At 48.6% G+C, this 14,605-nt stretch overlaps 1 protein-coding gene across 3 annotated transcripts; it reads right to left on the bottom strand.

The window, feature by feature from the left end:
• Window positions 1-3,504: 3,504 nt before the first annotated feature.
• GATA2 (GATA binding protein 2) lies at window positions 3,505-13,014 on the bottom strand. Of its 3 annotated transcripts, none has more exons than XM_059823266.1 (5): window positions 12,786-13,014; window positions 11,473-12,072; window positions 8,607-8,752; window positions 5,473-5,598; window positions 3,505-4,635 (listed from the first exon to the last, which is right to left on the bottom strand). In XM_059823266.1, exons 1-5 carry the CDS (start codon window positions 13,012-13,014, stop codon window positions 4,336-4,338), a joined length of 1,401 nt encoding a protein of 466 aa, XP_059679249.1. In that variant the 3' UTR covers window positions 3,505-4,335. The 3 variants fall into 3 exon arrangements, with proteins under 3 accessions (XP_059679249.1, XP_059679252.1, XP_059679250.1); XM_059823269.1 differs by having other exon boundaries at window positions 5,473-5,556; XM_059823267.1 differs by having other exon boundaries at window positions 8,607-8,749.
• Between the last annotated feature and the right edge of the window lie 1,591 nt (window positions 13,015-14,605).

Raw genomic sequence — 14,605 nt, 5'->3', positions numbered from 1 at the left:
TAACCTAATCTGCTTGGCTTTTGATGTGGCCGTGGAGACATGACAATTAAGCACGGCTTAAAACAATAATCCCAACAACAGGAACCAAAGGCAAGTACTGTCAGGGTTGCCCCCTCACAAAAAGCCTGTCCCCCAGTGTTTGGTGGTAGTGAAAGGACCATAAATCCCAATTTGTTGCCTCGATATCTGCTCTGTGCTTACACTTTACGTTGAACTTTACACACTTGCTCCATTTCCATTCCCTGCTGTTTGTTTTCCTTCTACTATGCAAAATGTCTGGAGACAAACATGATACACACGTTGCAGAGAGATGGTTTGATCCTTCACAGATTAGTGCCACCTGACAAACACGGGATTATTTGTTATCTGTGTTGCAGGAACCACTGAAGAGCCTGCTCAGAAGAGGCACGCTCCTCTGGGCTCTGAGGGGCTGCAGCACCCCTCCTGACAAGCTGATGGATTATGGCCCTGATTCTGCGAGCGGACCGGACCAACCCAGCGAAATGCCTGCAGAGAGGCAACACCAAGGTAAGCCCTCATCAAAGTCTGAACAGGTGTGTAATGTGCAACCAAAGCAAATAGCTTGATTATTCAAAATTATTTTGAAGTGATGTTGTTAGTCCTCCTGTTCTCTCCTCGTCTCAGATATTCAAATATGGAGGGAGAGTGGCTGAGTTTACTTATAACCCCGATTTAAACCTGTCTGAAAATGAACATACTTCTTTTTAAATGAAGCTTGCATGGTATGCTATAAACTGCCTTTTTGGGTTTTTTTTTTTAATGGGTGTTTGCACTAAGCCTCGCTGAACAAGTTAGAGAGATGATTAACTCGTCTGAAATGATGCGGGAAGGCCTCGTCCTGGTTGCGTGTGCTTTCTTCAGCACATCTAGAGCTGCTGTGACTCCTCGTCATTCACGAGCAGGGCTTGCAAACAGGGCTGGGGAGGAGGCTGCATGGTTAAAGAGAAGCAGTGATAGAAAGGGCTGGAATTTGCACACAGACGCTGAAAAAGGAACTCAGGTTATTTTTTTTCTTAATGAGTAAGGAGTTATCCCCAAGTTGGTTTCCACAGAAGTGAGACGCCACTCCCGGGGGGTCAAAGGAGGAAACCCAAAGTTCATTAGCAGTTTTCTTGAAAATATTATTTTAGTAGCAGCAGTACTCACCCCTACACATGGTGGGGGGACTTTGCAAGACTTTGCTTCACTTTGTAAGGCCCCAAGGAGTTCCTTGTGTGGGTCAGACTCGACTGAGTGATGAAAGCAGCCATAAAGTTTTGGCCATGGGAGAGCTGCCTGGTAAGCACTCTTCTCCATCTTCACGTGCCAGGCCGCGTGCACACCTCCGCGCATCCACGGCTGCACCCCTTGTTCCCAGGACAGCACAGAGCAGCTCCAGGCTGGCCATCCCCCCTTCGCCCCAGTGATGACGCCAAATGGTAAGAAACGGGTTTCCAGGTTGATGGTGTTGCCTGTTACAGCAGTGCAAGAACCTATGGAGAACTTTGCCCAGTCTAATACAGGCCCTGCCTTGAAACCCATTGGGCAGATGGCTGCTTTTCTGCATTTACAGTGCTTTTAAAACTTGTTTTTAATTGAAAAGTATTTCTTCAAACACTTTAAAAAAACAGCCTAAAAAACAACAAAAAAATCCCAGAGAAACTGCAGTTCATCATCGTCTGCGATGTGGCTGCTGCCTTAGATTTTAAACTGGTTTAGAAACTTTAGTGCACTTAACTGCGTGACCTGGTCACTCCAAAACACCACCAGATAATGAGCTTTTGTACTTGTGCTTTTTATACTAAATCATTTACAAAGTACTTTTTTGGTCCTACCCTGGTAGGTTTTTGAAATAATAGACTGGTCTACATCAAGTTTAAGCTCATAATTCTACTGGCAACAATGACGACGATAATTTTCCCTCTCTCCCTATTAAAATCAGTCTTTATGACATGAAGCTGGGCACAGGTACTTTGACAAAAAAGGTATTTTATTATTCTTAGCAATATTCACCTTGAAGGAATATGAGGAAAGCATACACTTTTTACAGACAATATATAAACATGTTGTACATAATTAACAATAACTTAGTTCACTAATCCAAAAATAAGCAAAATAAAAAAATTAAAATAAAACCAGAAAATACTGCAGAATTTTTTTATGCTGATACAAGTACAAAATAATTTAAATCTCGACTGCCGTTGTCTATGCTGCAGTGACTGACAATATATTGCACTTTGTCAACTGTATCAGTAATCCCTGTCTTCCACCCACATCCCTTCCCTGCCCCCCCCCCTCCAAATCCTACAGAAATTTGAGCTGGGTACAAATAATGTACAACTGTACCATTGTAAAAGGTAAAAAGTAAAAAGGACCCAATTTTTTTACCTCAGTAGATTAAAAATTCGTATGATTTCTCCCAACCAATTTAGTTTCCCATTTATTTCCACTTCTTTACAAAGTGCACCTATATGCCTACACAGACCAGAAAAAGGAGGAAAGCAGGATTTTCATGGCTGCTTGGTTCTTAATTCATTATCAAATATTTGAATTACATATTTAGAAAAAAACCTAACGTACATCCATTTTTATTTGTTTTGTTGTTTTTCTTTCTTTAAAGCAGGACTTCGCAGTAAAGATACAATTGGCTTGATCCAAAAAAAAAAAAAAAAAAGAAAAACCCCAACAACAAAAAAGTTAAAAATTAAAAAGAAAAAAAAAAAAGCTTGTCACAGAGTTAAGCTTACGTGGTTTACATTATCAAACCCCTCTGTTCATTGGGGCATTTTCATCAGAAGTATAGCTAAGTATGTACATTGTATGTTATACTGGAGTTTGTGTTCACGAGAGGCATCAGATCATAACAATCAATAGAATACACTTCACGTTGGCAATAGCTTTGTTTTCGGCCATTTACGTACAATATGGTTTAATAATGGGAGATTTAAATTTTTTTCTTTTGTTTTTGTGGGTTTTTTTTCATATAAAATACGCTACGGAAAACAGACGTTCCCCTTGGAACGATGCTTTCCCTCGTCTCATTAGCTGTCGCTGTGTCTGGGATTTGACGGATGTGTGAAGCTCAAACTGATTGTCTCTCTCTTTCCCCTCTCCAGTGATCTAAACCTCATTTCTGCCCTTCCTCCCTGTGAAGTCCACCGGGGCCTGGATGCCTGAGACAGCACACGCGCTGGCTGGCTGCGTGTGGACCTGGTGGCCACACTGCCGAAAGTTTACCCAAGCAGCTAATCTGCATTTTTAAGCGACAGCTGCCAGCACAACAGAACAAAATGCTTCAACCTCTAAAGTCTGCAGAGTTGGATGTTTTTATGCCCTGTGATGGTTTTTGCTGTGCTAGAAGTTAGCTGCGACACAGTTTGGTAAATGCCTGTATCTCACCCCTCGCTAGTGCAGGATTGCCTTCCCCGAGAGTTTTTTCCCAACAGTTTGATCAAGCTGTCTGTTTTGAGGAATAATAGGGTAGTTGGGGGGGGGGCTGTTTTTTTAAATTAGATCTTTCCTGTTAGGGAAAAGAATGAAGAAATTGTGTCAAAATAATCACCATCTCGGGCACATTAAAATCCCGTATTACAGCTACATTTTTGCTTTGTTCCCCCCCAAATCTTTTCCCTCTTCCTAGTAGATATTTTGATATGAAAGATAGACAGAGCTAATCCAAGGGGGCTGCTGAATATGTTCCCTGCTCTCCCCCTTGTTTTGAAGGCAGGTTTTCTCACAGGGTAGCCATTGCAAACAACAGCACAAAAACATGCAATCGGAGGGTTGAGGCTTTTTGTGGAAAAAAAGAGCAAAATAAATATGACTTTGTGTCTGATTTCATTTTAAAAATTACGTTTTTATAAAGATGTCCTTTTTTTTAATTTTTTTTTCCCCCCCATCCCAAACAAAGTCCACAGTAGAAATCCAGCATGTCTGGCTTCCAGTGAGCCGATTCCATCCTGGGAGGCTGCTTATATCTCTTTACAATATTCACAGTAATAACAAAGAGAGAAAGGAAAGCCAGTTCCAAGCCTTTTCCTTCAGCTTCTGCCACCTTTTGCTTCCTGCTGGACCATTAAGTATCAAACAGGTGAGTTCTTTTTCCTTATACCTGAGGGGGCAAAGTGCATTACAGGCACCACTACACGTTTCTGCAGAAGACCCATCATTTGCAAGGTTTTAGAGTCCAGCATTAAGAGTTAAACCACATGGGAGCAAAGATCCCCTTTTGCCATCCCTACATTCTCCTCTTGGCAGAACATTTTCTTACTTGGTGTCGTCTTAGGCAAAGCCCCATGTTCTTAATCTCTGGGTGGGTCTCTTGGTCATCGGGTTTTATCCCATGGCTGTAACCATGCTGGATGGGTGTGGATGTCCAAATGAGATGCTAGAAGATGGGTGGATGGGGGTAGGTGTTGGTAGGATGTGTCCAGAGTGGCTGAAAGGTGGCAAATGCCCCATGGGCGCCATGTGACTAGCAAGGGCAGCAGCGCTGAAGGGAGACGATTTCTCCTGCATGCACTTGGACAGTTCCTCAAAACACTCAGAGCCTTTCTTGCTTTTCTTTGATTTGTTGGACATTTTCCTATTCCTGGTCTGAATTCCTTCCTTTTTCATGGTCAGAGGCCTGTTCACCTGCAAGAAATGAGAAAATCAGGCTCATGCAGACAAAATGACCTTATTGTGCAAAAATGAAAATATTTGGACAGCCCCCATGTGTTTTTCCTGGATGGAGACCTTTTTCTGGCCAAAAAAAATGGTGTTTCTCTCTGCAGAACCTGTTTATATTGATTTGTTTAATAAAACCACACACACAAAAAACCCCTAGACATGAAAAACAAATTGAACTGAATTTGGCAGCTGATGACTCTCTTTCCCGTAGGCTTACCCTCAGTCCTCATTCATTTCATAATAGAAGAGATCAAACTAGGAGGCACACATTGACCCAAATTCAGTCCTAAGACATGAGCAATCTTGTACCAGTAACCTCTGTTACTTACAAGTTTAAATAACATTCCAACATGTCAAGTGATTCCTGCTAAGGATTAATTTTTTTTTTTAAAAGGTATAATAAAACAAAGCCTTAGAGATAATTATATGGAAAAAAAAAAAAAAATCGAAGATACCCCATCGGGATTAATTTTTGCACAGACCCCATTCCAAATGGCCTCTGTGTTTCTGGAGGGAAACAGCACACAAAACACGCTTAGTTAAAACCAAGAGTGGTAGCTCTATTTTGCCTGATTTGCCCAAGCGTTAGAAGCCAAGCTAATACATTGTAATTTCACTGAACTTAGCATCACTATGCTGACAAAGAATGGCTGTCACTTCCCAGGGGAACCTTAGAGACGGGGGAAGGAATAAAACAACAACCAAAACCCTGAAACCAATAAAAGCCTAGTGTACACCATGCAGTTAAGACATCAATCCCAGCTAGGCAAGGAGCGACACATGAGATGAGTAAATACTCACGTTGTGCAATTTATAGTAGAGTCCGCAGGCATTACAAACTGGGTCCCCGTTTGCATTACGTCGCCATAAGGTCGTGGTGGTTGTCTGACAGTTGGCACAACAAGTCCCTGCTCTCCTAGCCGCTGACTAACCAAAAGAAAAAGAAAATTTAAAATGTAGCGGCAGAAGGGAGATTATGAGAAAGGTCAAACTGGACTCAGTATTTAAGTTAGGTAGAACTAGTTACTAAGATTTTACAGAGCATCGGGGCTGAAGGAAATCTCCTGCCAGTTTTACATTTTGTGGCCATTAGGTTTTTGTTTAAATTCAAGTATTCTCCTATGCAGACTGCAGCTTCAAGCGCTGTGGTGCTGTGTGTGCAGGGAACATAGAAACAACCCATCTCTAACTCCACAAACAAAAATTTTAGAGGTTTGTTCAGGTTCTCTCTTTGCAGGATTCTAGAATGCATCATGAAAATGCGTTTTCTTTTTGGTTTTTTAAATGACCAATTTAGTTTGTGCCAGTATTGGGACTGGATTTGAAAAGAGGGAATGATCTTAAAGAATGTGATTTTTTACCCCTACTCTGGCCCTTTAAAGCTGGACACAAAAGAAAACCAACCGCGTTACTTAACTGGGTGCAGTATTTATCAGAGCCATCACTGAAAATTCAGTTTCCATTTACAAGTGAAAGGGAGAAAACAAAACCGGCTCCAACTTTCTTTAAATATTTAGCAAACCAAATTTCATGCCTTGCAGCAATGATTCCACTGACCCGTCTGCCGCCTGCCTCTGTCCCTAGTCAGTTCCTTGGCTGACAAGCCCTCAAACAACTGTCTTAAAAAAAAAAAGAAAAAGGGCAAAAAAACCCCCAACCCCCAAAAATCCACCACCCGTTCTAAAACTATTGTTCTGCTGAAACCAAGGTGGGGGCAAAGAAAAATGCCCAAACATTCACCCACCTCCAAAAACAAGAACAGGAAAAGTAGAACAGCAGGCAGCCAGTCATTTCTGGACGGGCCCTTGTCTAGCAGACCCCACAATAATACGTTCTTTGTGCAAGCATGCTATCGTATAAAGTGTTATGGACGGACTAATTGCACCCCGTATTTTGGAAAATAATTTTGTATTAGAAAGCTTCAGCCCTGCCTCTGGAAGTGGTCAAAATACAGTCCATATTGTGCAACTGGATTAGTGTTGAGGACTCAATATTTTCTTTTCTTAAATTAGCAAAGTTTACTTTCTAATGCATATCAGTTGTGGCGATTTCCCCAGGGCCTTGCTCCCTGGATATTTTTGCAGTTAGCCACTGAGAGCCATAGGGTGAAGCAGCAGCGAAGCTCATGTTAAGGTGCAGGGGCAACTCTGTGAGCAGAGAGCAGAGTCCTGGAGCGGTGGGTTTCCCAGACAAGAACTTCGTGCACTTCCCTGCCTGCCGGCTCCGCTGGGGAGCGGGTGCCGCTGGAAGCACAGACCGACCCGGCTGGCAAAAGAGGAGTACCGGGTTCTGTCCTCACTTGCTCCTGATTTACGCCACGGCCCTCTGTAACTTTCCCAAAGCTGACAGACGGCTCAACAGCTTAAGGCAAGATTCAGGCCCTGGGAGACTCGTGTTTCAGTCCCTTACTCGCCCGTGAGAACAGGCCGAAGGCAGAAAGAGGGGGTACCCCCTACTGCAAGTACACTCATGCAACCCAAACACAATTAATGCCAGACTTCCAAACACTGACATTATTAATATGATCACTTTGCTATTGCATGTCAGATGAACAAATTCCCAAAGATGGCCATCTCCTCTCCCCAGCAAACAAGCAAACTACAGTGGAAAAAGGGGCAATAAACAAAGCTGTAAATCAATTAAAACAAAACAAAACATTAAAACAACTAAACTGAAAGAAAACCTCTCTGGTGCCCCCCAAACCCCTCGCAGTGAGCTAAGTATAACAGTCTCCCAACACACTGGAAGGTGGAGACCTATGTTTGCATATTTGAGATGGCTTACTGATACTCAACTATGCTGCTTAACTCTATGGCCTGTCCCATTCAGCCTGGAAAGCACTTGAGCCTGAGAGACGATAATGTTACACTGTTGTCTTAACATTTTTCTATATGTCAGTCACTTTAGAAGGCAAGTCATTAGGAAGCTTGCATAGTTGAAATTCTGACTCACGACAGAAATCTTCTGTATCCCATCCCAGTGTTAGAGCAGTAATGCCAATTTTCTGCTCTCCAAACCTCATTGAAACGTGCCCATGAATAGCTAAGAGACTTAGGCACCATAAATCACAAAGCTCCAAAAAATCTATTTATTATTCTTAGCATTTTACGCATTATTTGTGGAGTAGAGTGTATTAGAAATTTCAAAACAGCAAGCATGACTGGCAAGGCTTGCCTATAGAAACTCTCTAAAGCTTTTAGAGTCAGGAAACAGATACACAAAGTTTCCTTATCTTTAACGTACAGATATCCGGATAGGAAACTACTACCAGGAGCTTAGAAAGGACATTTTTTTAAAATCACTCAAATGAAAATACAAAGTATAGGTGACTCCATGGAAAAATAATAGAATTTTTTTTTTAAACAGTAGGGGATTGTCTGGGGAGGGAACCAATATTAATATTGCCAGAGAATATAAGAGTGAAAATTACTTCATGGCTTTTATACAAATAATTATTAAGTAGGGAGCAGTAGCTTTGACTCATCTGATTTGTTTTGCTTTTTGGAGCTGGAACTTTTTTTTAGTATGCGGCGGAGGACATTCACGCTCATAACCCTTTCGCTCCCAGTATGCGCCCAAAACGTCCCAAGAGGCCAAATAAACGAGGAATTAAATTAAAAGCTGTCATCTGAGGATAAACGGGGAGATGGATACATGATATCCCGCCTGTATTGTGAGCGGCAAGGAGGCTCGGGAGTGAGGCACGCTTGGCGGCGCGGTGGTCCGTGCCGGGGATGCCGGGGCTGGGGCTGGCGGGGAAGGGGGGGAGATCTGCCCCGAGGCACGGCAGTGACCTCGACGTGACTGACCCCCATGTACAGTACAGCTCGGCTCCGCGCAGGGGCTGAGCAGAGATGAGACCCGTTCGACTTGTGTCTGCATGTGGTCCCTTTGCCTAATTTACCCCCAAACCCAGGAGAAACAGAGACACCTACCAGCCTTCGTTTAGGTTTAATGAGAGGTCGGTTTTGACCATTCATTTTGTGGTAGAGCCCGCAGGCGTTACACAGGTAATGCCCGGTGCCGTCTCTTCTCCAGAGAGGGGTGGCAGTTGCTCCACAGTTCACACACTCTCTGCCTTCTAAATGGAAACACGAAGAAACCGGATTTCTTTCTTTAAAAACAAATTCACAAAAGCTTTTTGCATTGTCCTTTAGGCATTTTCAAGAAGTCAAAACAGTGTGTTAATTCAAGCACAATCAGACAGCAGTGACATCTACAGCACATGCAGCAAGGAGAGCTCAGTGTTTCGAGAACGCCCAGACTCCAGCGAGTATTTTATGTCATGATCAGAAAGAGGCAGCTCTCTCTGCAAGGTGAGAAAGAGTGACACTCTTATTGTGTCAGATGGAAGTTATCGTTTCAGTAACGAGAACTCCCTTAATCTGCGCTGGGCACCGCTCCCCTCCCGTATCTATTGCAGTCCGATGGTTAGATCCTGTGTTCTCCTGCCACAAATACACATGTACACGTGTACACAAACACACACACCTGCAAACACACAGCATGTTAAAGAGAGTCAAAGGAAGAGGTTTTCTAGAATTAAATCCAAGCAAAGAGACCTCCCATTCTCTGCTTTCTTTTTTGTTGCAAATGCTATGGGATGAGAAAGTAAAGCTGAGCAGATTGGGAAAGGATACAGAATGCCAAAGGCTCTGTTATGATTTCTGTTCTAAAGGCAGAAAAACACTCCTGACGCTGATCTTTGAGAAAGTTCAGTTTCAGCAAGCACTCTGGAAATTACTGTAAAAAACAGGCTTTCAGTTCTTTCCTGTTTCTGTGCTTTTTCAACAATACAGTTTGGATTTGGTAGGGAGCAGTTTACCTTATTACTGCTTCATTATTAGTTTTAGTAGCACAACATGGGAAACGCGGCATGGTAGAATGGCTCTATTAAAACCCAGCATGTAACTCCTAGATATCTACTTCTGCCTCAGAAAGCTCTCTGCTAAAAGTTCATTTGCCTCTGATGGTTCGAGGGCAGGTCTGCTTAATATAGAAATCTCTCTTAATGTAGTTTATGCAAATCCTACAGTATTTAACCGGAGAGGAAATTCTTTTTGCTAATAACTGAAGCAGGCCATGGTGAGTTCAGCGGGGCTTGTGTCTCCTTTAATCTAGGGAGTGGGTGGCTTCTAAACAACACAGTCTGCAGTGAAAAATGAGGGGAGCTCTGCGGCGCTGCATTTGTAGCTTTTGTCCCTCCTAGGGCAGGAAGCTGCAGGAGTCGTCGTGTCGTGAGTCTTAGCTTTCCTACAAAAACACTGAGTGGTCACGAACTTTCCCCAGTTCCTTGCACGGGGGGCTCCCTTACAGACAAAAAAAAAAAGTAAAACAAACCAAAAAAAGCTCCTTACTTCCCCCATCTAATAAAATCATCGGCAACTACAGGACAAAAATAAAAAAGCTACTCGAGATCCCTTTATCTTCAGAGACCTGAGTCTTGAATCTGTTTCCGAACTCGGGAGGCTCGGGCTGCTAAGTGCCTTTAGTTGCTACTCTCTGCGCTAGTAAAAAATACACATACATAGTAGCAACTGCATTTAAATAATAGCAGAGGGAGCGTGTGTTTTTCCCCTCAGAGGGGCCATTTGGAACAGAGCTGATGAGCTTGTAAAATAGCTGATATTTTTGTTGCAAAACTCACAAGAGCTCACACTTCTAAATTATTGTCTACTTCAAAAATAAATGCATGTGGTGTATTCATAAGCATAGATGTGCAATGACCTCTAAGAATACACACACCAAAGCATATACAGCCGTTTATTTTTAAAGGGCTGTCTAAATTCAGTCCCAATATACCGTATTTCATTTCCTTCCATGGCTGAGGATGTTAAAGCAGGAAGGCTAGTAGAACTACACAAATTGTCTTAATTTGTCCATCTAGTTGTACAACTACTGTGATTTCAAAGTGGGATCAAAACTCCGTCCATCACCTCATTTGCTGATTTAGGACTGCACTTTTAGGAAGAAACGCACGGAAGGGTTGGGAAAGGTCTGCAGTCAGCCGTTTGGAAGCAGAGATATGTCTGGTTCGGGGGAAAAAAAAGAAAAAAAGGAGGAGTATTTTCTAGTTAAAGTTAGGCTGGAGTAAGTTAGCGATGACTGGACACCTTAGTCTTTCGCACTGGTATGTAAACTATATTTGAACTTTTGCTCCTGTAAAACGTAAGGGAAATAAGGCCCTCCGCGATTTGAAGCGGACCGGCCGGGTAAGTTTCGCTTTCATCCTGCGCCGGGGCCTGGGTTCGTATTAATGAAGAGCCGTGGAAATTACTGAGGGAGAAGTACCTATCGCTAGAAAGTCCCCACGTGTAATCTGGGGGGGGGGGGATTACTGACTTGGGGGGGCCTGAGCCCCTCGGGTGGCCGAGGCCAGCTTTTCTCGGAGGAAAATATTTTTTTCTCCTCTAAATCCCTCTTTGCACAGCTCGATCTGCCAGCTCACACAGTACCGGCCCCCGTGTCCCTCGGCCCGATCTGGGCGCCCTGCGGCCGGGTGCCCGGTGGCTCAGCGGCCGCCGTGGATGTGCTGGCACCCGCAGAAGCCTGGTGCAAGCTCCATCTCCTAGTTTAAAAACCCAGAAAAGTGGGGCCGAGCAGCCACCTGCCCCTCTGTCCCGAGGAGAGCCGACACAAGCACCCAGCCTCGCAGCAGCCTGCAACCTCACCCCCAAACAGCCAGCGAAGCCAGCCACCACACGCACGCACCCCCCCGGCAGCACGGCCCTCGCCTCGGCCCTTCCAGCCCGGGGATACCGCCGGTGCGCGGCGGGGCGGGCCACGGGCTGCAACACTTACCCGAACAGGATCTGGCCTTGCTTCGCGGCTTGGGGGTGAAGCTGGACGCGGGGCCCCCCAGGAAGCTGCCGGGGTGGAAGAGGCTGCTGCTGTAGTCGTGGGCGGCCGGCACGTAGGAGGGGTAGGTGGGGATGGGGTGGTGGGTGGAGGGCTGGGCCCCCATGCTGGTGAGGCTGCTTCTGAGCGGGCTGGCGCTCTCCATCTTCATCCCCTCCGACAGCGACACTTGGTACTTGATGCTGTCTTTGTCCTCCTGCCGGGCCCCGGCGGAGGACGAAGGGGAGGCAGCGCTGGTGGAGTTGGGGTCCGGGGACACTTCCTTGGGAGGGGTCGGGGGGAAGCCGAAGAGGTGGGAGCCGGAGTGCGAGGCCGGGGTGAGCGAAGACACGGAGGCGGTGCTGGACGTGCTGCTGCCCGGGTACACCGAGATGGCCCCGGGCGCTCCGGCCGCCGAGGGGTGCAGGGGTGTCTTGGTGAAGGGGTTGACGGTCCAGGGGTTGTGGTGATGGGCAGACAGTGCCGCCTTGCTGCTGTCCAGCCAAGGGATCCCGGGGCTGTGGATAAGATGAGGCCGGCACATTTGACTCCCGGTCAGGCGGGCTGTAGGAACACAAGAGCGTTTGGGATCAGCGTGGGGCAGCTCAGCCCGGAGCGGCTCTGGGAAGGCTCCCGGCCCGGGCAGCTCCCCAGACTGCGGGCAGCCGGAGGGGAGCCGGGCATGGGGAGAGGTTTCACAACCCGGAGAAGAGCAGCCAGACTGGCGCAACAGCCCCTTCGCCCTGTCCCCTCCGAGGGAGACAACAGCCAGCCCGGCGAGAAAGAGCGACGGGCAGCAGGAGGGAGACCCAGCCACCCGCGGCGGGAGCAGAGGCACCCCCTTTCCTCCCACTCCACCCTTGGGAATAAGCAGCAAACCCCTTTCTGCTCCGTCTTCCGAGCTGCTGCAACACGCTCTCTTCGGCTCCTAAAACCACCCCCAAGTAAAATCCATCGCCGATTTGAATCGGTTCGTATTTTGCATCCGGGAAGTAGCCGTGTCTGAGAAGTTTTAGCCTGTGCGCACACTATTTCCCCTTCCTCTCTCACCTCCCCCCTTTCTTTCCCTCCCCTCCGCCAGTCCTTGGTTATCTCTAGGGTTAAAATCCACCCGTGCCTCCCTTCCTACCCTGTTTTCTTAGATCTCCTTTCCCCCCGGGCTCCGACACACCGAAGCGGCCCCCGAGGGAAACTCCTTGCCTCCACGCAGGACACCCGCACGGAGGGGCCCGGGGAGCGGGCGGGGGTGCAAAGGAGGGCGGCGGGTGCAGATTTACCGTGTGCCTGGCTGTAGGAGACCCTGGCCCGGGCATGGGCGGAATTGGCGTAGTAGGGGTTGCCCTGGGAGTCCAGGTGGTTGAAGAAGACGTCGACTTCGTCCGGAGGTAGGAGCTGCGCTGGTTCCATGTAGTTGTGAGCCAGTCCGGGATGGTGGCTCTCGGGGTGCTGCCCGTTGAGCACGGCGTGGTGGGCCATCCAGCGAGGCTGGTCCGTGGCCACCTCCATGGCCTCGGGCCTCCCCTCCCACCCACCCCCGGACCAGGAGCGAGCGGCGCTCGGTGGGGGGGGTGGTGCTGATCGAGGGTGGCTTTTGGCGTTGCTGGCGGGATTTAGGAGATGGGGTGGCTTTTCTTAAAGAGAAAACCGCCGGGTGACTGGAGTGCGCCCTCGGAAGGGTGGGGGAGGACCCCCGAAGTCAGCGTGTCCCTCCGTCAGCGGGCGGGTGGCGGAGGCAGGTCCGGGGAAGCGCCGGGGCAGCACCTGTAGGGAGAGACGGGCGGGTTAGCGGCTCGGCAGCCCCGGGGTGCGCTGCCCGCCGGGCCGGCTCTCGGCCGGGGTGTTTTCCCAGCGGTAAATGGATGGGATGGGGGAAGCGGAGCCCCTCCCCCCTTCCAAAAATATCCTCTCCCCCAAAGTCCTCGCCTTGCGCCCTCCCTGCTCATTGCCCCACAAAATAAACAGAGATCCCATTTCAAACTCTTTACCAAAAAAAAAAAAAAAAAAAAAAAAGGCAAAAAGCTTCCTTTTTTTTCCCCCCGCTCTCGCTACAAACGTCAACAGGAGTTTTTCCAGCTGGCTTCAAAAGCGGGGTAAAAAAGGAGGAACGGCAGATCTAATATAGCGTAGTTCTAGCAAGAACTCCGACTGACACAAAAGGAAAAGGAGGGGAGAAAGAAGGAGGGGGGGAGAGAAGGAGAAGAGGGGGGAGAAGGGTGTTTAGCGAAAGCAGCGAGTGCGCCCTGGCAGCGGCGCGGTGGCCCCCCCGCGCCCCACACTTACCCGGCGCGGGAGGCAGGGTGCCTCCGCGGGGTGGGTGGTGATGGATGCCTGCTTGGAGGATGCGAGTGCCGCAAAGAGGGGGAGAAAGGAGGGGGAAAAGGAAAAAAAAAAAAAAAAAAGGCGGGGGGGGAAGCAGAGCGAGCGCGGGAGGAGGAGAGGAGGCTGGATGGAGGGTGTTACTCAGACGGCAAAGCCGCTGCTCTGGCCGGCTCGGTCCCATCCCCGCGCATCCTATATGAGCGCTGGCGCCAGCTGGCCGCGGCGCCGCAGACGGGCCGGGGCGCGCAGGGCCGGCGGCCGGGCCAGCCAATCCCGCCGCCCCACACCGCCCCCAACCGCACCCCCGGCCCCAAACGGAGCCGGCCCGGGGGGGGGGGGGGAGCGCGGCGCAGACCCCCTCCTCCGCCCCCCTTCCCCCGCCCGCAGCATCCTCGCCCGGCAGCGCCGTGGGGGCTTTCCCCGCCCGGGCACTGCACGCCCCTGCGGGGCGGGGACGGCAAAATAGGGGGGTCCCGCCGGGAAGGCGGGGGGGGAGGGCGGGGGGACGGACGGACGGACCCGGGGCGGGCGGGCGAGGGTGCGGGAAGGGCTCGGCGGTGGGGCCGGCTCCGTCGGGTGCTGCCCGGGCGCGGAGCCGCGGCTGCCAGCGCCGCCGCCGGGATGCCCGGGGCTGGGGGGCTGGAATTCGGCACCGGGGAGACAAATACGCTAAAATCCCCTAAATCAGGCACAGCAGCGCGCAGCCGGGAGCGGGACAAACCCCAGCGTGGTCGTTCCCGTCACGTTAGTTTGAAATAACTGTCTGAATCGGGAAAAA

The sequence above is a fragment of the Gavia stellata genome, chromosome 12 (assembly GCF_030936135.1).
Source record: "Gavia stellata isolate bGavSte3 chromosome 12, bGavSte3.hap2, whole genome shotgun sequence".
Lineage (NCBI taxonomy): Eukaryota > Metazoa > Chordata > Aves > Gaviiformes > Gaviidae > Gavia > Gavia stellata.
Note: the sequence above shows the minus strand (reverse complement) of the source record. Positions and strands in the feature narration are given on the sequence as shown.